Source organism: Lolium rigidum, chromosome 3 (assembly GCF_022539505.1).
Source record: "Lolium rigidum isolate FL_2022 chromosome 3, APGP_CSIRO_Lrig_0.1, whole genome shotgun sequence".
NCBI classification, from domain to species: domain Eukaryota; kingdom Viridiplantae; phylum Streptophyta; class Magnoliopsida; order Poales; family Poaceae; genus Lolium; species Lolium rigidum.
In genome coordinates this window covers 240,501,792-240,528,749 of record NC_061510.1, presented here as the reverse complement: position 1 = coordinate 240,528,749, position 26,958 = coordinate 240,501,792, and the positions used below count along the sequence as shown (strand labels likewise).

General features: G+C 43.9%; 2 protein-coding genes across 6 annotated transcripts in view; one reads left to right on the top strand and one right to left on the bottom strand.

Annotated features, from left to right (window-relative positions):
- LOC124703196 (proline-, glutamic acid- and leucine-rich protein 1) overlaps positions 1-13,885 on the top strand; it is a 32,489-nt gene extending 18,604 nt beyond the window's left edge. For 2 of the 5 annotated variants that reach the window (XM_047235423.1, XM_047235420.1), the window contains exons 15-17: positions 11,257-11,455; positions 11,800-12,237; positions 13,160-13,885. In XM_047235423.1, the coding sequence (XP_047091379.1) occupies positions 11,257-11,455; positions 11,800-12,237; positions 13,160-13,548 (1,026 nt within the window). In that variant the 3' untranslated portion in view covers positions 13,549-13,885. Of the gene's footprint in view, positions 1-2,137; positions 2,425-2,898; positions 3,016-4,289; positions 4,355-6,464; positions 6,565-6,648; positions 6,721-7,037; positions 7,098-7,211; positions 7,342-7,424; positions 7,616-7,740; positions 7,926-8,152; positions 8,281-8,923; positions 9,259-11,220; positions 11,456-11,799; positions 12,238-13,038 lie in introns of those variants that run through there. The other 3 variants (XM_047235424.1, XM_047235422.1, XM_047235421.1) reach the window with 3 other exon arrangements.
- Positions 13,886-15,117: 1,232 nt separating this feature from the next.
- On the bottom strand, positions 15,118-20,054 carry LOC124703195 (probable pre-mRNA-splicing factor ATP-dependent RNA helicase DEAH5). The gene is made up of 2 exons (XM_047235419.1): positions 16,700-20,054; positions 15,118-15,845 (listed from the first exon to the last, which is right to left on the bottom strand). Exons 1-2 carry the CDS (start codon positions 20,014-20,016, stop codon positions 15,452-15,454), a joined length of 3,711 nt encoding a protein of 1,236 aa, XP_047091375.1. The 5' UTR covers positions 20,017-20,054; the 3' UTR covers positions 15,118-15,451.
- Between the last annotated feature and the right edge of the window lie 6,904 nt (positions 20,055-26,958).

Genomic DNA, 26,958 nt, shown 5'->3' with positions numbered 1-26,958 from the left:
TGTGAAAATAATAACGCAGAACAACATTCTATCATCATTCAGCAGTAATGTTCAACTGAAAATTTAATAATGTAAGCTCTTTATCATGCAGAAAAAATCGTTTCCAAAACTGTGAAAATAATAACGCATAACAACATTCTATCATCATTCGGCAGTAATGTTCAACTGAAAATTTAATCAATGTAAGCTCTTTATCATGCAGAAAAAATTGTTTCCCCAAACTGTGAAAATAATAAAGCAGAACAACATTCTATCATCATTCAGCAGTAATGTTCAACTGAAAATTTAATCAATGTGAGCTCTTTATCATGCAGAAAAAATCGTTTCCCCAAACTGTGAAAATAATAAAGCAGAACAACATTCTATCTTCATTCAGCAGTAATGTTCAACTGAAAATTTAATCAATGTAAGCTCTTTATCATGCAGAAAAAATCGTTTCCCCAAACTGTGAAAATAATAAAGCAGAAGTCATAAAAATTCTTGTACAGAATCCACTAATTCAACACTTCTACGGTACCTTCTAAAAAAAAACACTTCTACAGTACCACACAATGCCACTACAACATAAGGACATGGACTCTAGACAGGCCCTAATAAAACAACATATTGCATTCCAACCTGAATCCAGCTTTCTAAATTATAAAGTCACTCATTTCTTCAATATTTGTTTAATACTGTATTTGCTGTCGGAGATAACTTGCGGAATACAATATCAGTCTTTCCCATAGCAAGTCAGCACTATGCTGTATAAATCAGTTGAACCAAAAATATGACCATGCAGGGAAAAGAAGATACCATGGGTTGTGACGGCCAATATAGAAACAATCAAGACCTGAACATGTATATTGTGTATAGAAATAGAAAAAACAAGAAACGAAACTTTATCACCTCACCATGGCATCAGAGGAACTCATGCCAAGCTCTAGCAGCCACCCACCACTGTGCTTCCTTGCCTGCAGCCTGATGAGAGGATATAAACGAAGTGAGAAGTGAAGAGAACGTACCTATTTGCACCAGCTGTGGACAATATGAACACAAATGTTGCTTGTTACCGCCATTGGTACGACTCTTGTGTACACCGAAACCCTAGCTGGAAAGCAGAAATCAATTCAAGATGATAGAATCAGACTGGAGCTGAAGTGGGAGGAGGGAGACGGTCATGTTGTGCTATGGCAGATGAGGCTCGTTAGGGACCATGGCGCCATCTCCATGGACGACACGGATCAACCTTCCTCGCCTACAGTTCGTGTGGGGAGAAAAGGAGGCGGCGCAAGAGAGAAGAGGAGGAAGCAACCTACCTACCTCAAGGGACCCGCCGCCGAGGATACGAACGAGGGAGATGCGGCTCTCCTCCGCGCAGGTCTCCGCAGATCGAGGGCTCCTCCTGAGCGCCCAGGACGGTCGCACGTCGCCCTCCCGACGGCTGCAAATCTAGGGCGGGTGGAGGGCCGACCATGGCAGAGGAACGCGTGGACTCGAGAGCGGGTGAAGAGGAGCACGAGGAGGCGGTGGGGAAGAGAGGTTGGCCATGGCCTGGAGAAGAGGCGGCTCGCACGGGAAGGAGAGATGGAGATTGGGCACCAAAGTCCACGCCCCTGTACACGCACGTCTCGCCTGCTCGCCCGCAGCGGTAATTTCGAGCCGGAAGGAGAGGCAAGAACGCCACGACACCAGACGACCATCCCTGCGTCTGACGAACTTGCCCCGCACGTAGTCGTCCCCATCTGTCATCGACGCAAGGGAAGGCAGCAGAGGTGAAAAAAAGGTTTGACATCATCGAACGGCCAGGGTAGATTGCGGGAGTGGAAAATTGCTGTACAACGCTCGACGGACGAACATGATCAAATCCCCCACCCCCTTCGGAGGCCCTGGGAGGCCGAGTTGCCCAGGCCGATTTCTAGGAGTAATGCTCAGCGGGCAAACATGGCGTCCCACTTATCTATCGCGGGCTTATGCGGCGAATAAGCGGGCACCCGCGTTTGGTCCCACTTACACCCTGACCGCATGACGTGTCCATCCGGTCCCTCGCTAGGGTTTAGCGCGGCCCAACCCCGCCCCGCAGCCGCCACCTTCTTCTAACGGACCGCGCGCTCCACCTCCACCCCAAGTCCGGCCGCGCCGTCTCCCAAATCCACCGCCCCCCACCACCAACCAGCGATGGCCGGCGCCGTCGGCTTCCTTGCGGACCTGAACGACCAATGGCTCAAGCCACGTCTGCTCCGAGTGGTGGTCGGCGAGCAGCTGCCACAGCCGGGGAGCACCGTCCCGCCGTCGGAGCTCGCCTCCATCCTCGACGCGGTGCGCACGCACGGCCTCCTCACCGAGGCCATCCAGGGCCCGCCGGACCGGAAGCTCGCCGAGGCGTGGCGCGCCGCGGTGGACGCCTGGGTCCAGCGCGTCGGCGAGCTCCTGCAGAGCGACTCGGTATGCTGCTTGCCGTCTGGTCCACCTGCACCCCACTCTGTCGTTAATTTGGTCTAGTCTGGGTTGAAGTGCCAACTCCTGCTCCAAGGATTTGGGGGACTTCTCTTCTCTCTGTCATAATACTCAACTTGTGTTGCACCTGCACCGAACCCATTGCAGCAGGGTGTGCAGTTTTGAGCTAGTTGTTGCTGTACATCGCTGAAACTAGTTTCCTCAGTGCTCCTTGTTACTAGTCTCTTACATAACTAGGAATTATGGCGTCCGGTGAGATAGTTTTATACTCGTCAGTGCCATATTTTGTTGTTCTGTGCTGCAGAATGGTGCAGGCTTGAACAATGTACACCATATAAAATCTCAACATCAGTAATTGTTTTTTCCTGCCAGCTTTAACAATCGTTAAATCTTCAATGTAAAATAAAACATACTAGACATGATTTACTAACATTGCTTTCCTTCTTTCTGTTAAATCTTTAGCCACACAGTCGTTGGTTGGGTACTTGCTTTCTCGGCGTCACTTTCCAAGATATCAGCAACGAGCGTTTTCTGGAATCATACTCTGATTGGTTTGAGAAAATTCTAACCAACTTGCAGGTAATGCACATAGTTTACTTGGACTTTCATGTTCTTGTTTTTATTTATTTATTCTGAGCTAGCGTAGCGTGTAGCCTCTTCCTCCCTCCATACTTCAGTGTTTTAATGTCTGCAAAATCCCATTGTTTATTTAATAATCAATAGTGTGTTTTAGGTTATTTGAATTACTACTTGATCTAACTAATTTCCGACCAGATTATAGACACGAAGGTAATGCAAAAGTTGCCATGAAGCATAGCAATATTCCTGTTGTGACCGCCCTTTGCTGGAATTATATTCGACGCCAGACTAGTTGGTTGACCTGTTTCAGGAATAGGATACCTTCAATGAAATAAAATGTTGATATTTACTACTCCCTCCGTCCCACGAAGGTTGTCTGAGATTTGTCATAATTTGGATGTATCTAGATGCTAAATAGTGTCTAGGTACATTCAAATTCTACTAAATCTCAGACAACCTTCATGGGACGGAGGGAGTACCTAGGAGCAAGCCGATGAAGAAGTCTGTCCCTGGCATTTGTTTTGCTCCCCTTGGGCGTGATATTCATCTAAATTTTATCTCTTGGGCTACCTGTTCTCTTGGCACCTTCTGACTGCCTGGGTTTGTAGTTGTTCAGAACTGGATGTTGCTATAATTTTTGGGCTATATTGTGCTTGTTTTGAACTCAAATTTGAACCGAAGAATGAAATGCCAGCCCACATTTTCTTTCTTCTAGAGTCAAATCATAGGAGTTCAGTCTGTTAAATTATTTATTTGTTCGCTACCTCATTTTTCTCCTAATTTATCATATGTATGAATGTATGATGCATGTTAAGCAATCAGTCTGAAATTATGGTATGTAACACCATTCATGTCATTCCGTATTGATCTAAACCTAGGCTCGTGTTTGAAACAATATATCAGAACTTGACTTGCAGATGCCATTTTTCTCATTATTTTACCTGTTCTGTACATTTATAATTTGATATGTGTAGAACACTCCACTAGACAACTTTATGGCTTTACTGAGCTCGTTGGTGTGGTTTTATACAGTAATAAATCTGATTGAGATTTGTATAATCCATGTCAACAAACGACATTCCCACAAAAAAGAAAAGCAAAATCCATTCTAGAATAAAATTTGAAGATCTTGAATAATGCTTCTCAGTAGTTCATTTATCCAATATTCTTCACATCCCTGAAGAGTTAATTCTCTTTCTAGTTTTCTTTACACGAATGCACATCGTCGAACATTATTATTAGTTAGCTGATATGTCTTCTTTGCCACCTAGCAGGAACCATCTAGCTCGCAACTTGCTACCGATGTCTCTTGTACTTCTATGTCTGATTTATTTGTGAGGTATGTCATGGAAAGCTGTGTCCTGTTACTTGATGTCAAGCAAATAGTTGGATTGCTGGTATTTTGTCTGTTATTTTAACAAGTACATGATTGCATATCATTTATTGCCATGCCTCATGTGCTGGTACTTATTTAAGTGAGGCAACTAAATTCTTGTTTCTATCATGGAACTTGTACTGATTTTATTTCATAGGCTAATATTGTGACGGATAATTAAATAAAAACTCAATTGTCCTGCTAACACCATGTGCTCAATTAATTCAGTGTGGATTGTTCTTGAGAACTTATCATACTTGGTGGATAGCATGGCAGGTATGCGTAAAGTCCAGATTGACACTCTGTGGCACCAACCCTGGCATTCCCTAAAGATGACGAACGTGCTTCCCCTCCTTGGCCCTTCATTTGACTTTCTTGAGTAGCAAATATTTATGTGAAATGAATGTCTTGCATGATTTTTTTAAAATGTGCATTTGTTTTAAATGATAAGTAATTACTCCTTTCTCTGTTAATGTTAACCATGTTTGAGCAGCATTAAAGATATATCTAATTATTTTATATATTTGAACAATAAATATTCTTTTTCTCACTTCATACCCCACTCCTGATGATACTGGGAGAAAACTTTGCTCTGCGACATTCATGCCATCATGACTCACGTGGAATCCTATACTCTGGTTGTTAATTTTTCATGGAGCATAATCCTATGACGCGGTGGAAGCCGCGGTGTGTGTTGGAGGAGGGCGGTGAACTGCTTGTCGAACTCAACCAGTGCTGGTTCATTTGAGAGAGATGCGCTCGCTTAGCACATTGCAGTGTGACGGAGGTCCAGCCAGGGGTGTTAGCAAGTTCGGTGATCTGAGGCCATGGTGAAGGGCCATAAGCATCAGTGGCTGTGGTACCACACCTTAAAGTTGCCTGCCAGATGGAAGGAGATGGTGCCAACCTTCTCTGGCTCATACGTGCGCCGCGACTCAAAGAGGAGATCGCAGTGGGTAAGCCATGCCAGCAGGCCCACCTCACTGTTCTAGGTAGGGGCCATCTTGAAGAAGCGTCATGGGTTGTCGCCCTTCGATTTGTTTGATGGGAGCACCAACAGCCTGTCGGTTGGCTAGATACAACCACCGGCAGCAGTGCCCTCTGGAAGCTCCCCTTATTTGCCAAATTGTGCTCGCGCTGCTGCCAGTGGAGATTGCTCCCGAAAGATGGAATTAGACTGACGGTCTAACTTGGTGCCGAGGTTCTTCTGCTTGTTGGTCACGATTTTCTGTGTCACAGAGAAACCAGGGACTCCTGAATTTTCTCTAGCTTCTGCTCAAGGGTTATCGGCTCATCAGTTTATTGGTGATTGAAGACATGGTAGGTATGGACGATCCTAATGTGTCTGAGTGATCTGTGAGAAGATTAGAGTGGAGAGGATGACCATAGGAAGCAGGATGAAATGGCTCTGGACCACTGCAGCATTACACAACCATGACGGGGCTGCTGCACGTGAAAGTCAGGGATGAAGAGATGAGAGAGGGGTAGTTGCGATATGTGCATTGCTCGTAAGGAGCTAGAGGCAGGCATTACGTAACCCATGTTACATCAACTGGAGTCCTAACTCCTAAGGCAGAATCTAAGTAAACTCGGAAAAAGCTCTAAGAGATAAATTCTTTGCCAAAGCTGAAAGAGATCTTCCTAACAACTTACCACCTGCTTCTACTGGGGCCGGTTCCCTCGTTTTGTGCCTCCTGCGGCTATAGGAGAGGCTCAGAGGCTCCCACATAACATGCAATATGTTGGGTGCATTGAGCCTCGGCCATTATGTAGTACATGAGTGTAAGAAGCTCTCCTAGAGATAAGGCAAGAATCATGGATTGCAAATCCTCCTACAATCTCGTATATGCCAATAATAATATACTTCAACAGATATACTATATCAGTCTGTTTGCGTAGCTGCATTTTAGCTTGTTTATTATAGTATTGTAAATTTAGCTTGTTTACTATAGTATTGTAGATGACTGAATGCGATTGTTTGAAATGCTAAAGCTTGATAATTTATCCATTGCACTTTCTTCTGTGTGCTACTATTTTGTTCAGATGTAAGAAACATAACTTGTTCTTTGATTAGATTGGCGAAATTTTTGAACTTGAAGAAAGAGGCATCATCCTTTGCTGGAAGAGTTGTCGAACCATTACTGCTGCTTTTAAATGAAAATGGTCCAGTGGCGGTATGCTGTTCTTATCCACAGGCTTATCTGTTTGATTTCAAGCATTTAAGAGTATAAATGTATAATTTGTGTGTGTGTTTGCAGGATGAAGCGATTGATTTGCTGAGGACAGTTATTAAATTGTATCCCTCATCTCTAAATCGGCACTATAATAAAGTATGCTTACACTTATGTTGTAGTTCATTTCCTATTGTGAGTAGCTATGTACTCCTGTTAACAACAAACTTGATGTTTGATGTAGGGTCATAGGAGTTCAAAATTTGAAATATCTTTATAATGTACATGAGCTACTCTTATCATTTAATTGTAATTTAAATGCTGAGTGAGCAGGGACGCAAGTGTTCTCTTTTGTAATATGTTCCTTTGAGGTCTTGCTAGTTTTTAGTGCATACCTCTGAAACTACATCCAGTTTACAGCTTCCTACTATTCTTACTTTTCATTAATATATTATTCTGTACTTTACAAATTTCAGGTTGAATCCGCCATTGCAGCAAAGGTTATGAGTGCAGAAGTCAATGTAAACTCATCAAAGGTGACACATTCGTTTCATTCTCCATTTTTTAGTTTTTTCCCTTTGTCGCTCCTTGCCATGAATTTTCCCTTTGTGTTGACCAACCTCTACTCTTTGCATCTTCCAATCCTCCAGAAATTTGCGCGAGTCCTAGCAATGTTACCTTCTGTCCGAGTATCTGAGGGCAGTTGGTCACTGATGATCCAGAAGATACTGATTGGGGTAAACAATCTTTTGAACGATGCTTTTGTCGGGCTGGAAGAAGGTAATGTATGGCATGAGCAATTCTTATTTTCAGTTGTACCAATTTAGAGTGTCTTGACTGTCTTCTAACAATTATATTTGCAGAAAAGAAAGGCCGTGAGATTATGATGCTATTAGTTCCACCTGGAAATGATCCTCCACCAGTCTTGGGAGATCAAATAAAGTTGGGAGGCAATTTGCATGTAACAAAGAAATTTCGTGTCTTCACTGTCCCAACCATTTCAGCCCTTGCCCATTGCTGTTGTGTGATGCTGACTAGTTATTACCCGGTTCAGGTTCGTCCAAAGCTGCATCTTTTGGTACATTGTCATTATTTGTTACCTAATGGCGCTAATAAGCTGCTATAAAGCATTAGCGTTTTGTTTTAAACTATATTGTTTTACTTGTCATTTCTCAAAAGGTCAATGTTCCTGTGCGCGCTTTATTAGCTCTGTTGCGGAGAGTGCTCTTAGTTGATGGATCATTGCATAACAAGAAGTTCCCTTCAACCACTTCCTTGCACCAAGAGCTTATTTGTTTTGAGCTTCCGTCATTGCATTCATCTTTCTTGGATTTGCTCCATGCAACTATTAAAGGAATGCGAAGGTACCATGTGTACTACCTCTTATTGCTATTATTTAAAACATCCCATGTATATTTTCCACAAGTTTTAAGCATAGATTGAATACAGACATATAGACAACAAGTGATCATAACATTGAGTTTTAAGTAATTTTGGAACTGGATTTTATACAAGTTCTATTTATTATTGGTTTGGACCTGAGTCTATACTGGGAAAGCAGTGTCTAAATTATATACTTGTCATATTGCAGCCAACTTCTACCACATGCTGCTAATACTGTACGGCTTATAGCTGATTACTTCAAAATTGCAAAGTTGCCTGCTATGAGGACAAAGGTTTACAGCATTGTGCAGCTGTTGCTGACCTCCATGGGTGTTGGTAGGTGATTTTTTGTTTATTTGTTCACAGTTGCCTGCTGGTATCTTTTAAGATAATTTTTGAGAGTAAGTTGGTGTGGCCATAATTATGTTAATTTCAGAACTGCCTGTTTTCAGAATTAGGAACAAATTAACAATCAACATGGTTGTGCATATCTCAGTGTGGTCATACAAAACTGATTTTTTCCCTTTCTTTGCTGCCACTATGGAGATATAATTTTGCAATACATCATTCTTCTAATACTTTCTCCGTGGCATGTTTGGTTTGCTCATTCGGAAATCATTGGTTCAAGGAATATACTTTTATCTGTTTACAATCTTTGGTAATGATGCTCACACGGAACTCAGATTTTTAGCATCCTTGCGGTGTTTGTTGGAGCGTATCTAACAACAGGCTGGATTTCTGAGTTATGACACTGCTGCGCACGCTATGGTCGAACCAATATTCCATGTCTTCAAAATTTAGAAGCCTAATTTTACATACAGTTCCCTGCATCAGTCCATGTCATGTTTTTCTTTGTTGAATGACTGTCATACTTCCGGTTGCACCCATATAAATGTTTGGTTCATAGCTTTGGTCGTCTTTTAGTCGATTGCGAGTTGCACCCACTGCTGACTGAATAAATGATGGCTTTTGTTACCAGGAATGTCTCTGCACTTGCTAGAGGTAATAGTCAGCAATGCAGTTGGTGATCTGGATGATAGTTGTGTAAACGAAATGACTTTATTAAGCACAAATCCAACAAAAGTGACTTTTGAATCTTCATCAAAAAGTTACTCCAAGAAGAGGAAGCAGGAACCACAAATACAAAATTCACATGCTTCAGGTTTGGAGAAAGCAGCAGTCAGCCCAAAGAAAAGGAAAACTTCTTCCACGCCAACCGCGTCGAAGGGAATGACCCCTGAAACTGCATCGTATGTTACACCACTCTGCATCAAAATAGCTGCACTAGAAACCTTGGAAATTCTTCTGAATGTGGTATGCCCAAAATTTATCTTCCTTTTCACCTGCATATTATTCTCAATTCTTCTCTTATTACTTTTCTTGTTGTTCTTTCCTCTTTGCATATCTAGATATCCAAGAGAACCAAAATCACTTTCATCTGCTATATTGTTTTTAGCAGGGTTTGGCAAGTTCATAGTTCATACTCTAAAGTCTAAACTACTGCTGATCCCTACTTAGTGCAGACTGTATTTTTGCTTGTTAGATGTGATCTAGGATTTGAGAACTAATATTTATCTGGATTTAAGGATATAAACTGCCTATCAGCCAAAATATTGAACCAGCCTATTTCAGGTTTTAGGGCTAGTAGTATTCTCTGGAAATATGTTCTTTTTCCCAGCGATTTTTTGTTTTACCAATAGAGGATAGAAGACAATCATCACAGGTCAATGTATTACAAAGCTAGGGACTTGACAGAAACAGATTGCCCAATTCTCTGTTCTCCGACCTTCTAGTTCTAGTTTATGGGCCATGTAGTTTTGTTTTTTACTGGTCTTACTTTAGGTGGCCCGTGTCTTTTCACCAGCCTCTTGTCTCCCTGGACTAAAACCATGCATTCCCATATTATATCACTCGGGTATCAGAGTGTTTACCATTCACCCTACACAGTATGAATTTGGCAAAAGCATGCACTTATTTCCTACTTTTTTGAAGTATATGTATAACTTGCTGATATGATATTTAGTATTAGTTAAATATGGAATTAAATTTAGTAGGAACTATATACTGCATCTTACGGTACACTACAGCCTTATGCATAAGGGTGGGAACTCCTAAATCCTAATGCATTCATGTATAAAATGTGATGATCCAATAGACATTGCATGTGAGGGTGCTTATGGCATTCTCTTTCCTAGTTGTCCCCAGCTGCTTTTTATATATTTGATCTTTTTTGCTGTAGATGGTTTAGAGGAGCTGTGAGCTGTCTGCTATCTTATTTTGAGTTCACAAACTCTAATACACAGAGAGCATGTTGTCTTAGCGGGATGGTGGTTCCAAACCACCTGTAATGAAGGTTTGCATGGTAGTGAGCATATAATTGCATGCGAAGGAAGATCGTTGTAGCCAAAGTAGTCGATCACATAAGAAGCCAACATGCTCCCGAGTAAACCTGATCACTCCTCACACTGCAGGTTCTTCTCTAGGGGTGGGATAGACATGATCATTTGATGCAGCACATGATTCATGTCCTGTTCACCCTTTATTTCTGTTCACTATCGCTAGCACAGATGATCAAACCAATCTGTTTCCTTCTGTTCCTTGATATGGGAACACTACATTGCGATATAAGTCAACCCAACGTGGCCACCACAACAAGTCTAGCCTGGTTTGGATAATCTTGATCTCCTACAGATGATTCCTTTGTTCCTACTACCATTAGGGGACGGTGGAGTTATTCAAACATCAAATCGATCAGGAGGACAATAACAATGACCAGACATCAATTTTACCCTTTTGATATTGATGAGGAATTCTAGATAGAATAGACCTTGATTGAGAGGCAGATTTGAGCTAGGGATCAAACTATTTCCACGCACATAGATTTGCCCTTACTCCCTAATGACAGCTTCAGGTTTAGGATATGTACTAATATTTTATGGGTAGAGTATGGTAAATAAATTCCCTTGTTTTCATCATATCAGTTTGGGGAATAAATTGGTACTTATGTATTTTGATTTCTATAACACTAAATGTTAGGTTGTAAAAGTAATGTTCTTGATTGTCATGCTAAAATCTACTCTCTTTTGAATGATTATAACTTTTATCATGAAATATTGACACTACGCACTTCCTTTCAATACTGTTTCTAGTCATTGCCATGTTTTGTAATTATTACAATGTTCCTTGGGTCTCAATTCTTTGGGGTTACACAGTCTGATGTATATATTTTATAATTGCAACAAGTAGATGTAATATACATTTTATTTCCTCGATCAGGGGGGGTCATTGAGGACAGATCACTGGAGGGCAAAAGTGGACTTGCTGCTAATTAACATAGCTAGGAGTGCTTGTGACTCAGGAGCGGGGTATGAGCAATCAACATCGACAGCTGGGGAGACAAGCATATCAGATTTCCGACTTGCTTCATTCAAGGCATTGCTGGCATCTTTCCTTTCTTCTCCTTATGCCCGACCGCCTTATTTAGCCCAAGGAATTGAACTCTTCAGAAGAGGTAAAATCTCTTAGCGTGTCTATAACATACTTGTCTACAGATGTACATATTTTTGTTTCTTGTAATTAATAGATGGTTAATTGTAAGGAAATAATGTGGGTTTTGCTTGAACTGCCTTGGCATGCTTAGTGACAAAAGCAGACCTTGTACTATTAGCTTTATGACATGATACAACCTGCAGCAAGGACAAAACAATGAAATGTAGCTAAGCTTGATTTTCCTTTTTTTGTGTGGATTTTGTAAATGGAATGAGTTAGAGCTGGCTAGGGTGGTTTCATATATCAGGGTGGGGGTTGCAGATATATCCATGAAAATAACAACTATTATCTCTTGTTTCATTACAGGGAAGCTAGAGATAGGCACTAACCTTGCAGAGTTTTGTTCTCATGCTTTGCTGGCTTTGGACGTTCTTACTCACCCTCGAGCCCTTTCTCTAGAAAGGGCAGGTCCTTTAGTTCCTGGACTCAACCACAGTGGACCAGAAAAGATAGTTTTTGGTGCTGGCAGATCCAAGTTTTCACAATCTGAAGGTCAGTTTCAGGTTATTGAGAATGAAGATAGTGATGATGACTGGTTGCCATCCACCAAGGATAATGAGCCAACAGAAGAGCTCACTCTTGTCAAAGAAGATCCGCAAACTGATTCACGTACAGTTCCTGAGGCAGTACAAGCTGTTCCCACGCACAACAAGAGCGATGTCAATAATATGGTGGATGCGGCTACAGAGGAAACCCACAAGCTAAAGACAGTGGATAATCCTACAAGCTCCAATGCTGTTCCAAATCCAATTTACTCAAGGCCACCTGGAACACAGATACCTGCAGTTGCTCCAGTGGACTTGCTGCTAATTAACATAGCTAGGAGTGCTCTTGACTCAGGAGTGGGGTATGAGCGATCAACATTGACAGCTGGGGAGACAAGCATATCAGATTTCCGACTTGCTTCGTTGAAGGCATTGCTGGCATCATTCCTTTCTTCTCCTTATGCCCGCCCGCCTTATTTAGCCCAAGGAATTGAACTCTTCAGAAGAGGTAAAATCTCTCGTGTCTATAACATTGTCTACAGATGTAGATATTTTTGTTTCTTGTAATTAATAGCTGGTTAATTGAAAGAAAATAATGTGGGTTTTGCTTGAACTGCCTTGGCATGCTTACTGACAAAAACAGTCCTTGTACTATTAGCTTTATGACATGATACAACCTGCATCAAGAACAAAACAATGAAAGAGATGGTTAATTGAAAGGAAATAATGTGGGTTTTGCTTGAACTGCCTTGGCATGCTTACTGACAAAAGCAGACCTTGTACTATTAGCTTTATGACATGAAAATTTAGGTAAGCTTGATTTTTCTTTTTTGGTGTGTGGATTTGGTAAATGGAATGAGTTAGAGTGGTTTCATATATCAGGGTGGGGGTTGCAGATATATCCATGAAAATAACAACTATTATCTCTTGTTTCATTACAGGGAAGCTCGAGAGAGGCACTAGGCTTGCAGAGTTTTGTTCGCATGCTTTGCTGGCTTTGGACGTTCTTACTCACCCTCGAGCCCTTTCTCTAGAAAGGGCAGATCCTTTAGTTCATGAGGCAGTACAAGCTGTTCCCACGCACAACAAGAGCGATGTCAATAATATGGTGGATGCGGCTACAGAGGAAACCCACAAGCTAAAGACAGTGGATAATCCTACAAGCTCCAATGCTGTTCCAAATCCGATCTACTCAAGGCCACTTGGAACACAGATACCTGCAGTTGCTCCAGTGTATAATCCTTCTAGCTCCACTGCTGTTTCAAACCCAATCTACTCAAGGCCAACTGAAACGCAGAAACCTGCAGTTACTACCCTTCCTGCTGATCTTGTTGAGCGTCTTCAGAATAGAAGCTCAGCCGTTCTTCAGAACAAAACCTCAGATGTACCGTCTGGCAACTTGGGAACCTCATATCAAACACCATCGGTCCCAAGCCTCGCTCCAAGCCATACAGAGAGCTCTCCAACCCGCTTCACGCTGCCCATTCAGCCAGCCTTCTCTGACGGAGAGTCTGAAGACTCAATGCCAGACATAGTCGATGCTGACCCAGATTCTGACTACGACTATTGACTAGCCACCTATACTAGTATCTGTGCTCTGTAAAACTCCGGTTTACCTCAGAGTGACTATCAGCATAATGTTCATGTATTCGTTTTCTTTTTTGCCTATGAAACTTCCATGGCTCGCTCTGGTTTTACCCTTTCAAACAAAAAAACAAAAAACTGCATGTTGTGCTAAATCTGGTATAGATACGACATTTTTGTGCCCAGTGCACGGCAGAGGTGCCAGATCTGTATGCTTAAGAGTCTGCTTGGAACATATAAATGATCAGAAAATAGACTGTCCCCATGAAAGATCAGAAACTTGTGTTTGAATAAGGAAATGGGTAAATGATGTGTTTAAGCAAGTTTTTTCTTTCTTTCTTGAAGACAATCTATTTCCTCCTTTCCAAATTGAGTGTTGCGGATTTGTAGATACGGATGTAAGACAGCCTATTTGGAATGGAGGTTGTACATACTAAAGTTTTTCTGTAGGATTTGACCTTAGAAATTTCAGTGCTACTGCAGCGATACAAAAAGTAATGTAATGAACACTTCTTTATCTTGTAGATAGATTTTCATATGCTCCAGCTTATTTAACTCTATCACAGCACACTTCAAGTTAGCAAAAAGAAAGACTTCATTTTTCTCTCTTCAGAATATACCACTAATGTCTATTGTGACTCGATGTATATTAGACTAGATTGTATCACTAGAGCTCCTTCAGATCCAAACGTTTGTTCCACGGACAAACTTTAGAAAGATGGGCTGGAAACTACAAAAGAGCCGGCGTTTGCTGGGACGGTCTCCATGAAAAACCTCCCCGCCTGGAGCTCAGGGCCGCGAAGGTGTTGCGTTTAAATGTCGTAAACACATGTGACCTTGAAAATATAATGCCCATATGATGGTATTTTTACATGACCAATCTAAGTGGCAGAAATGTTGGAATATAAGTGCCCACCCTTTACGCCTCGCATATTTACAAGCATGGATATTACTTTTCTCTGTGCTGACTGACCATGGCCAGCTAGCATTTTTCTCAACAGACAAACTGTTCGCATTTACCAGGTTCAGCAGCCAAGGAGTAGATGAACTACTCTCTCTGACCTACCAAAAGTGTCTCAACTTTATCAAAATTTGGATGTATCTACCTACTAGATTATCTAAATTTTAATAATGTTAAAACACTTTTTATTTATTTGAAGTTAAGACATTTTTGGTGAAACGGATGGAGTATAATATTTGAAGCTATTGAATACTCCATTGCATTCTTGCCACGTAATTCCAAGAGTAATGGAAAATATTAGAAGTAGGAACACAGTTGCATAAGGAAATTTGCAACCACTTCATGAAAAATGAAACAAGGACTAGTTGACAAGCGTCAGCATGAATTCCAAGCCAAAGGAAAACCCAAACCAGTTGTTCAAGCAGAACAATAATACTCCATGCACTTGTTCAGTATAGAACATCAAGGATCATTGACAGCAATTGTTGAGTAGAGGTAAAACAAATTAGGCTCCATACCATACAGGAAATTGTCAAAGCAACGAGAGTTCAATAATGCAAGCTTATCATGAATCCCTTTAGGACCCCTGCAGGCTGGTCTATAACTGGAGTATCATAAACTTCAAACATTCCTCGAAAAAAGAAAGTACAAACAAAATAACAACAGGCTGGTCTATGAAGGGTAGGGTAAAGGAGATTACAGCTGAATTTTCCACTCTGGCTTCACAAGCGACAAGAAGTCAATTAGAACATATTAGTATCTAAATTATCTCAACAAGGGAAAACTGAATCACCCAGAGAGGTGGAACTATTATCCATACAACTAGTCTCATGGTAACATTACGTAGGTCAAAATACCTACTGTAACAGTGTCTACAAGCAGACCATAAGTATTTACAGTTCGCCAAAATTTCACTCTTGTTGGACAATCAAGCTCGGCGCTTGCTGAGACGCCATGAGTTGGGCTCGTGGTACCTGTCGTACAGAGGCTCGATCCTCTCCTGCCGCTTCCTCTTGCTCATCTTGGTTGGGTCTGCACCCTTGTAGAACCTCGGCGCCAACTCCACTAACCATTTCGGGTCGACCACCGTCACCTCCCTCATGTACTCCTTCGTTGTCATCACGAGCTCGTGGTAAATGACCCAGTCCGGCTGCCTCTGGAACAGTGCGCTGCTGGGGTGGATGTACACTGGCTGGTTTTCCACCAAGGTTCTGTAGCCTTCCTGGGGATCCTTCCTGGCCGCATGGAAAAAGAAGCCCGCTGTGATCGCTTTCCTTATTTTCGTAAAGTTCTTCCCAGCAGCAACAATATCCAATTTATATCTGCAGAGACAACAGCAAATATGTTAGGGCATAGATGGAATCACTTAACTCACAGCAAGTTGTATGCCAATATAGACTAGATCTAGAAGGCATGCCCAAACAACTTTAGCATGGGACTGGCAGTGACGGTAAGTTGTCTGAACAGAGACAAGAATTAAACAAAACTAGAAGCCAAGAACAAAAAGGTGGACTCTGAAATCAGTTAATTTGTAAAATGATGATGTCTCCAAAGAACAATCATGTTCATATCGTCATTTTCAAAATATCCTTAAACACAGTTTCGAATATCTGACTTCAGGGATGTCCAAAACAAGTTTAAGATAACAGAAAGGATATAAGAGAAATATAAGAGAAATAGCATCCGCACATACTGTTTTTTATCCTTGTCTTCAGTATGCATCCGCATAAATAAGGAAATAATGTCAGTTCAATATCCAGGCACACCAGAATCTATGCAGTTTAGTGGACCAAATACACTGCATGGGTGGTTTTTGCCCTGTTGTAAGTATGTTTATTTTCATAATCTTTTGAATCCGCATTATGCATCTATGGTGTTTATCCATGTCTTCAGTACGTCTCTTCATAATTTGTGCATATTAATTGGGCATATTAGCTGGATTTGATGTGATGACTTAATGCTAATGCGCGGCGTAGACCGCAAACTCAAGATTAAGATTGCAGTGTGCCATTTAGTCGTACTAACTGCTGCTGTAGTTATGAACAAAAATAAACTCAGAACAAAACCATATATCCATTCAAGACAGAATGAAAATGCTGCTATATTACGGGAAACAGACAATGAATATTCAAACATAAAGGCTTTTGATTCAATTGATTAAGATTCAAGTAGTTACCTATCCATAATAGTGAGAAGCTGTTTCCTCACATCTTGCGCCCTCCTTAGTGATCTTGACTGAACAAAATTCTCAAAGCACCAGGGCCCTGAAAAGTTCTTTGCCTTCCAAGCCTCGTATACAGCAAGAAGAGTAAGATGATCCCCCTCGGGCTGGAAAAATTTGGCCCTTTTCTGATCAGCTTGAGCTTGCTTTTCTCTAGGCCTATAGAAAATATTCCCTGTTTGAATCATAGCTATGATAGTCAGTATCTCATCACTGCAGCCAAGGTCGACGCTAGCTAGTAGCATCTTTGAAAGTGGTGGATCCAGTGGGAATTCAGCCATTTTTCTACCCAATTTGGTAAGAAGCCCCTCCTCATCAAGAGCGCCAAGGCTGTAAAGCTGTTCCATAGCTGAGATGAGTGCTTGGGGTGCTGGGGGGTCCATAAAGTCGAAGGATAACAAGTCATTTATCCCCATTGCCTTCATATTAAGAACTGTAGATCCCAAATTGATCCTCTGAATTTCTGGAATCGTCGTGGGAGACATTTCATTGCGGTAAGCACTTTCAGTGTATAGACGATAACATTTGCCAGGTCCAGTACGGCCAGCACGCCCTGCTCTTTGCTTCGCTGATGCTTGTGAGATTGGAGTGATGACCAACGAATCGAGGCCTTGTTTTGAATTATAAACATTGATCTTGGCGAAACCAGGGTCGATGACATAAAATATGCCATCAATGGTCAAAGAAGCTTCAGCAATATTGGTGGCAACAACAACCTTCCTCTTCCCTGGTGGAGCTGGCTCAAAGATCTTTGACTGCATTTCACTAGGAAGAGCACTATACACAGGCAAAATTATAAGCTCAGGAACATCCTTTCCCAGCCCCTTCATCCTCTCATATAGACATTGACAGGCATGATCAATCTCCTCTTGTCCGGTCAAGAAAACAAGGATATCACCCTCAGGCTCTGTCAAGTGAATCTGGAGCACGGTAATTAATGCAGCATCCAAGTAGTCACTTTCTGGTTGTTTGGTGTAGAGTATCTCCACTGGGAATGTTCTTCCCGGGATTGTGAAGATGTTGCAGTTAAAGAAATACCCGGAAAACTTTTCAGCATCAAGGGTAGCAGAAGTAACGATAAGCCTCATGTCAGATCTACGCTTAATAAGCTGCTTCAGCAAACCAAAGAGGACATCTGTGTGGATGGTCCTTTCATGAGCTTCATCAAGCATGACTACTGAATACTGGGAAAGGTTCTCATCAACTAAAATTTCACGCAGAAGCATTCCATCAGTCATGTATTTTATCACAGTTTCTGGCCCAGTGCAATCTTCAAAACGAATGGCATAACCAACTTCCTCTCCGAGTCGACAACCGAATTCTTCTGCCACTCTCTTGGCAACAGACATGGCAGCCACCCTACGAGGTTGAGTACAACCAATTTTACCTCTTGTGGTATAACCTGCTTCGGCCAAATATTGTGTCACCTGAGTTGTCTTTCCGGAGCCAGTTTCTCCAATAACAACCAAAACTTGATTATCATGGACAGCTTGAATCAGCTCTTTCTTCAGCTTGTATATTGGAAGAGTCTGCCTCTGCTCTTGGATCGAAAGCTTTGACCTCTGCCCAAAAGTTAAAGCTTTTCCATAGGCTTCCTTCTTCCATTCTGGCATGTCATAAGCTGATAGCCCAACACCTCTCAGCTCCTGTGCAAGGTGTCGCTCACCTGTATCAGGCATTGGGTCCTCCCATGGCCTGTTCAGATCCTTGGGTATGGAGTCCAGCATTGCTCTCTGCTCCTGCTCTCGAACCTCACGCCGCTCCTTGATGAGGGCAGTCTGGAGAGCTGCTGCTCGACTTAATGAACCCTCTGGATTCTTGAAAATCTTAACGGGTGACATGTCAATTGAGAATCTGCTCTGTCCCTGCAAGAACTCTGGTTCGTCCTCGTTAAGCTCAATCTCCAGCTCCTCCTCTGCCCCCTCCTCCTGATACAGCATACCATCACCATCCTCATCGAACTGTGGGTAATCCCTGACATCCAGAACACCCGAAGCAATTAGCTGCTTGGCCTCCCACCTCTCTGGTGAGCTCATCCGTTTGAGGGGGCGCCGTGAGATGGGTGCAACCTCATCCTCCTCCGTAATCACAATCCCTGATAGGCCCAACCTCCTGCCAGACCCGAGAGCACCACCAGTACCAACAGACGGGTTGGTCCTCGGCGCATCCTCCGCACCACGCTGCATTGGTAGGAGGTCCTTTCCCGTATCCTGATCGACATCTCTCAGCGAGAGACTTAATTTATCCCCCTTCACTGAAACGACCTTCACGAACACCTCCTGATCACGCTTCACCACCTCCTTTGCATTGGCAACCCGCCTGCTTGCCATCTGCGATACATGAACAAGGCCCTCACGGCCACCACGTACATCCTCAAGCCTGACAAAGCAACCAGTGTCCATCACACGGGTCACCCTCCCCCGGTACACCTGGTAAAGCTCCGGGTCACCGCTCGAATTTGTAAGAGCATTCGTCGTGTTCCTTCCTCCACCCCTCTCCTGCTCTCCCTTGTCGTCACCATACCTCCTACTCCTTCCTTGGGCCTCCTTGTCTGCATCCCTGTCCATGTCTCTGCCCCTTTCCTGGGGGCGGTCCTGGTCCCTCCGCCAGTTACCGTCTCGATCTCCCTCCCGGTCTCTGTCGCGGCGACCGCGGTCTCGATCCCTGTCACGGCCACGGTCACTGTCTCGGTCACGGCCTCGATCATGGCCACGGTCATCATGCGCACGGTCGCGGTCACCACGCCCGCGGCCATGGTCTCTGTCACGACTGCGGTCATGGTGCGCGCGGTCGTCGCGCCTGCGGTCATGGTCGCGGTCCCGAGATCGGTCATCGTCGCGGGGGCGGTCCCTAGCGGGGGCGGGGGCAGGGGCTGCCGCCGCGGCGTCGCGCTCAAGCTCGAGGCGTAGATCTCTGGCGCGATCTGGGTCGTCGGGGCGGGTGAGCGCGCGGTACTTGGAGCTTCCGGCGCCGGAGTGGGAGGCGGCGGAGCTAGGGTTGTGGGCGGGCGGCGGGAGGATGGCGTGGATGATGGTGAGGAGCGTGCGGACGAAGTAGTCGGGGAGGTCGGCGCCGTTGGCCTTGAGCTTGGCGTCGAAGTCGGAGACGTCGGGGGCGTCGCGGCCGAGCTCGGTGATGAACTCGGCCAGCACCTTGTCGCCGACGCCGATGTGGGTCTCGAGCTCGGAGCACACCTTGGAGACGAGCGATAGGTACTCCAGCTTCCGGAGCCCGTCGTCGGCGGGGCCAGCCGGCGCCGCCGCTGGCGCCATGGGTGGATGTGGAGCTAGGGTTTGGTGGTCGGTCACGGAGCTATTCGGGGGTGGATTGGAGTACTGTTGTTGGGGACTTGGAATCGAACCCGTCCAAACCTAGGGAAAACTCAACCGACTCGCTCGGGGACAACAGATCGTTGATCCGACGAACCAGAGCACAAGACAAATAATTATGGAAGATGCCACCGTCTCAGCCATAAGATTTTTTTTTCGCGAAAACGCAAAAGCCTTGCGTTTCGATGCATTGATAGAAAAGAAAGGAGCTATATGTTCAAGCCCCCGAAAGGGTGCACCCCACCATACAACTCAACCCAAGAAACACTAGTCTAGGGGAGGAGCTGGCGGACACCACGGGCTCCCGCGTCCGCCCATTGCCGCGCGTCAGACCTAAAGTCGTTGAATAGGGACGTCATCGAAGGTCGTGCGTTGTCGAATACCGCCGCATTCCGGTGCTTGCATATCCACCACGCCGTAAGCATGATAATCGACGAAGTTCCTTTGCGCAGCTGGCGAGGGGCGGTCCGCTGATACGTCTCAAACGTATCTATAATTTCTTATGTTCCATGCTACTTTTATGATGATACTCACATGTTTTATACACATTATATGTCATTATTATGCATTTTCCGGCACTAACCTATTGACGAGATGCCGAAGAGCCAGTTGATGTTTTCTGCTGTTTTTGGTTTCAGAAATCCTACAAAGCAAATATTCTCGGAATTGGACGAAATCAACGCCCAGGGTCTTATTTTTCCACGAACCTTCCAGAAGACCGAGGGAGATACGAAGTGGGGCCACGAGGCGCCGCCACACTAGGGCGGCGCGGCCTAGGGGGGGCCCCGTGACTCCTCCGACTCCGCCCTTCCGCCTACTTAAAGCCTTCGTCGCGAATACCCCAGTAACGAGAGCCACGATACGGAAAACCTTCCAGAGACGCTGCCGCCGCCAATCCCATCTCGGGGGATTCAGGAGATCGCCTCCGGCACCCTGCCGGAGAGGGGAATCATCTCCCGGAGGTCTCTTCATCGCCATGATCGCCTCCGGATCGATGTGTGAGTAGTCCACCCTGGACTATGGGTCCATAGCAGTAGCTAGATGGTTGTCTTCTCCTCATTGTGCTATCATGTTAGATCTTGTGAGCTGCCTAGCATGATCAAGATCATCTATTTGTAATCCTACATGTTGTGTTTGTTGGGATCCGATGAATATTGAATACTATGTCAAGTTGATTATCAATCTATCATATATGTTGTTTATGTTCTTGCATGCTCTCCGTTGCTAGTAGAGGCTCTGGCCAAGTTGATACTTGTGATTCCAAGAGAGAGTATTTATGCTCGATAGTGGGTTCATGCCTCCATTGAATCTGGGGGAGTGACAGTAACCTCTAAGGTTGTGGATGTGCTGTTGCCACTAGGGATAAAACATCAATGCTTTGTCTAAGGATATTTGTGTTGATTACATTACGCACCATACTTAATGCAATTGTATGTTGTTTTCAACTTAATACTGGAGGGGGTTCGGATGATAACCTCGAAGGTGGACTTTTTAGGCATAGATGCATGCTGGATAGCGGTCTATGTACTTTGTCGTAATGCCCCGATTAAATCTCATAGTACTCATCATGATATATGTATGTGCATTGTTATGCCTTCTTTATTTGTCAATTGCCCAACTGTAATTTGTTCACCCAACATCTGTTTATCTTATGGGAGAGACACCACTAGTGAATTGTGGGCCCCAGTCCAATTCTTTACATCTGAAATACAATCTACTGCAATTGTTCTTTACTGTTCTTCGCAAACAAACATCATCATCCACACTATACATCTAATCCTTTGTTTACAGCAAGCCGGTGAGATTGACAACCTCACTCGTTACGTTGGGGCAAAGTACTTTGATTGTGTTGTGCAGGTTCCACGTTGGCGCCGGAATCCCCGGTGTTGCGCCGCACTACACTCCGCCACCAACAACCTTCACGTGTTCCTTGACTCCTACTGGTTCGATAACCTTGGTTTCTTACTGAGGGAAAACTTACTGCTGTGCGCATCACACCTTCCTCTTGGGGTTCCCAACGGACGTGTCAACTACACACAGCAAGTAGATTTTCTGGCGCCGTTGCCGGGGAGATCAAGACACGCTGCAAGGGGAGTCTCCCACATCCAATCTCTTTACTTTGTTTTTGTCTTGCTTTACTTTATTTACTGCTTTGTTTGCTCTTATATCAAAAACACAAAAAAAATAGTTGCTAGCTTTACTTTATTTACTGTCTTGTTCTCTATATTAAAAACACAAAAAAATTAGTTACTTGCATTTACCTTTTGTTTATTTCATCATGTTTCCTCCTAAGTTCACTCTGAAAGACATACCGGTAGGACAAGGGTCTATCATTGGAATAGATAATATAGAAGAATTTTTCACTCATGTTAGTACAGCTGAAGATTTTGAAGATAGACACTTGGTAGAACTTGCTCCTACTTATGAAATTGCTGCTGCTTCTTTAGTACACATGTTGGAAACTAAATTTGTTAATCTCAATCCTATAATTCAACACATGTTTCTTACACTCTGTGATATGGAGGAAGGAGAAAAGAAAGATTTTATCTTAGAAACCCTTCTTAAAGAATTTGGTGGTGTAGCAAGAGAGGCTAGAAAAGTCTTTATTAAATATAAGATGCTTGGCTCTTATACCAATTTTGCTAGTACCCTTGAAAAAATGGAAAAAGATAGATTAAAGTACACTGATAAAGTTAATTGTGAAGGGGAGATTAAGACATCAATACCTTGCAAGCTCCTAGGAATGCATGAAGCTCTAGAAAATAACTATGGTTGGCTTGTTCCTGAAAATTTGTTTGATGAGAATAGCAAGCCTAAGAGTAATGAAAAAGGAGCCTCTGAAACTTACATAGATAAGATAAAATGCATAGTTGAGAAAACTCCAAACCCCTCTGTTGATGCTTCATCTCTTGATAATACTTGATTCACATTTTCTGCGCCTAGCTGAAAGGCGTTAAAAAAAGCGCTTATGGGAGACAACCCATTATTTTACTTCTGCACTTTGTTTTATATTTGAGTCTTGGAAGTTGTTACTAACGTAGCAACCTCTCCTTATCTTTATTTTATTGCATTGTTGTGCCAAGTAAAGTCTTTGATAGTAAAGTCAATACTAGATTTGGATTACTGCGCATGAATAGATTTCTTGCTGTCACGAAATTGAGCCGCCCCTACTGTGTGGGTCCCCCGTGGCCCTTCCGACTCCGCCTCTTCGCCTATTTAAGCCTCCCTAACCTAAATCTTCGATACGGATAAGCCACGGTACGAGAAACCTTCCAGAGCCGCCGCCATCGCGAAGCCAAGATCTGGGGGACAGAAGTCTCTGTTCCGGCACGCCGCCGGGACGGGGAAGTGCCCCCGGAAGGCATCTCCATCGACACCACCGCCATCTTCATCGCCATTGCTGTCTCCTATGATGAGGAGGGAGTAGTTCTCCCCCGAGGCTAAGGGCTGTACCGGTAGCTATGTGGTTAATCTCTCTCTCCCATGTACTTCAATACAATGATCTCATGAGCTGCCTTACATGATTGAGATCCATATGATGAGCTTTGTAATCTAGATGTCATTATGCTATTCAAGTGGATTTTACTTATGTGATCTCCGGAGACTCCTTGTCCCACGTGTGTAAAGGTGACGAGTGTGTGCACCGTGTGGGTCTCTTAGGCTATATTTCACGGAATACTTATTCACCGAGTTATGATTTGAGTTGGATGTCTCTATGAAATTGTGGTGTGTTAGTACCTCCTATGAATGCTCACGGTGACGGCGTGGGGTGTTTATTAGTACTTGGGAATACATCTTTAAGGTTTGCCTACATGATGAATTAGTGTTCGTTATCTTGCCAAAGAGTAATTCAGAATCGCATAGTGAAGTGCTTATTTATATTCCTTTATGATTGCAATGTTGAGAGTGTCCACTAGTGAAAGTATGATCCCTAGGCCTTGTTTCCGAATAGAAAAGTTACACCACGGAGAATTGCCTCCCACGCCGGCAAGCTATTTTACGGCACCGTTTGTTTACTTGTTTTATCGCATCTTTACTTCCTGCAATATTACCACCATCTATACCACCTGTATTTCACTATCTCTTCGCCGAACTAGTGCACCTATACATCTGACAAGTGTATTAGGTGTGTTGGGGACACAAGAGACTTCTTGTATCGTGATTGCAGGGTTGCTTGAGAGGAATATCTTTGACCTCTTCCTCCCCGAGTTCGATAAACCTTGGGTGATTCACTTAAGGGAAACTTGCTGCTGTTCTACAAACCTCTCGCTCTTGGAGGCCCAACACTGTCTACGGGAATAGAAGCGTGCGTAGACATCAAGCTATTTTACGGCACCGTTGCTTGTTTTGCTATGTTTGATGGATTTCTTTGTTCCATTAACTTTCAGTAGCTTTGTGCAATGTCCAGAAGTGTTAAGAATGATTATGTCACCTCTGAATATATGAATTATGCACTAACCCTCTAATGAGATTGTTTTGAGTTTGGTGTGGAGGAAGTTCTCAAGGGTCAAGTGTAACATCCCAAATTTCAATAAAAGAAAGAAGAAGAATTCCAGAGATCCAAATTTCAGAACCAACAAAAACTTTTAAATTGCATATAGTGCCCTGCATAGGACTTGTGCATTTTGAGTGATATGCTGTGATGATTGTTTTATTGTTTATGTGATGAACTCTAAAACCCTAATGTGATCAAGTGAAGATCACCAACCAAATAAATCAAAAAGAGAAAGAAATCAAATAAGAGTAGAACCCTAAAAACCCTAACATATGGCTTATGCCATTTTTGCAAACTTTGACCCTAGACCCATTTGACCTTCACCATTACTTGTAATATGCTATTTGATAGTTATTACAACTTTGGGAATCAAAGAAATACCTTTTAAACCAAATCCAAAATCAAAATAGGCTCACATAGAATAATGGTCATTTTTTACTTTTACAATCTGGTCACCACTTTGAGCCTCTAGAATTCAAGATTTCTAAACTAAACAAATCCTATTCTTTGCATGTCATCCAAGTACTCAACAAGATGAACAACTTCTGTAAATACCATCGCACCAAATTCTTTTTGGATCAAAAGTTAGAAGCAAGCAAAGAGGAGACTTTGAAACTTTGGCAAGATCACCAATTTTCAAATTTTGATCAAACCAGGCCACCTCTTGCTCACCACTTGACCTAGCCACGACCACTAGACCTCACCCTACCTAGCCCATGCAGAGACACCTCCTGGACACGACCAAACATGGCCTAGCCATGGCCATGCCGGCCACGTTCCACCTCGACGCCCACCTCTCTCTCTCTCTGCATCTCCAGCTCGAGCCACCTTGCCAAACACGTCGCCCATGATCTCCTGAGATCGCCTGTACCCACCGTTGAACGAGAGGACGACGACACGACCCGGACGGAGCGCGCCCAGGACGCTCCAGGTACGCCGCCAACGGCATGGCAACGTCACCCGTGCACGGACGCGCGCGACACGGGCACGCGTCGTTCGCCGTACCTCGCCGTACCCCGACCACCTCCGCGCGCCACGGTACTCGTCTCGCCACGCGGAGCTCGCCGGACACGCTCGCGTCACCCCCTAGCGCCTACCGCCGCCGGAGAGGAAGCTTCCTTCCGCCATGGCCGCGACAGTACGCGCAAGCGCCCGACCGTCGTACGCCCCCATTTGCCGCGCCGTTGACGCTCCAAGGACCGCGGTGACGTTGTGAACACCACGGCGCCAACGCCTAGCTCTCTAGCTCGCCGGAGTTGCCGCTCACTTGTCGACCACCACCCTGCCCCGCAGCACACCTCCCCTTCTATAAATAGAGGCCTTCCTCGAGCAATCTCAGCACACCACCATGATCTCCTCTCACCACCGCTTCTCCTCGCACCACTAGCCACCTCAATCGTCGCCGGAGCAAGCTCAATCGAGCGATCGGAGCCGCGGAAGCACTGGTGAAATCGCCGTCGATCCAGGCCACCTCGAGCGACGCCGCTGCTACAGGCTGCCTCGCCGTCGTCTACAACCTCGTCAAGCACACTGCCAACCCTAGCTGGAGCCACCGTAAGCTCGCCGACACCCTACCTCGCCGTCTCTGTGGCGCAATCTCGCCGGAGATGACGATGGCCCTGCGCCGTCCGATCCAGTTCTAATCCGACGCTCCCCGGTTATCCATACCGTTTCGGCTTTTAAGAGTCGCTGACGTGTGGCCCCCACTCTGTCAGACGGCCCAAGCGCACCAGCTGCGTTACTGGGCCGTTTTCGTTCCGTTTGAATCGTTACGGCCCACCTCGTGTTCCCGCCAGCCCGTTAAATTCAAATTCGATTTAATCCATTTCAAACAAATTCAATACTGGCTCCATCTTTGAAAATCCATAGAATCTATTTGGCTCGGCCAAATTTAACAAACTTCATATTGTTAGAAAGCTTTGGAAAAGTTCTACAACATGCCACTGGTCTCACCTTGAGATCTGTTGTAGAAATAATGTGACAAAAAGATGAAGTCAGGGACTTTTGCACATTCAATTAAATCTTAAAAATCAACCAAAATAGATATTTAGTTAATTCCAACTCCAATAGCTCAAATTTGACTTACACTAATTGTTTATGCAAGAAAATGGTGTGGTCACTTTGCATGGTCATGCCCTAGTTTAAATAATGGGCAATATGACTAGTTTACTTAAGTGATATTGCCCAAAACTATTATGCAAACCATATGAAGTATTTTACTTCATTTAAATCTTGTCTCAAGTGAATTCATGTGATGTTTGAACCCCTGGTCAAACACTCCTATATGAAATACTTGTAGATTTAAATCATGGGTAGGATTATTAAATGGTATGAGGTGTTCTACCTCATTTAAATCATTTTCTCAAATGATGATAATGAATGTTTGACTT

Bases quoted from the DNA above. Each gene is read 5' to 3' on its own strand.
- LOC124703195 (XM_047235419.1), bottom strand. From the start codon at position 20,016: ATGGCGCCAGCGGCGGCGCCGGCTGGCCCCGCCGACGACGGGCTCCGG. The intron at 15,846-16,699 runs GTAACTACTTGA...TTGTCTCTGCAG, and splicing joins CTTCTCACTATTATGGATAG to ATATAAATTGGATATTGTTG.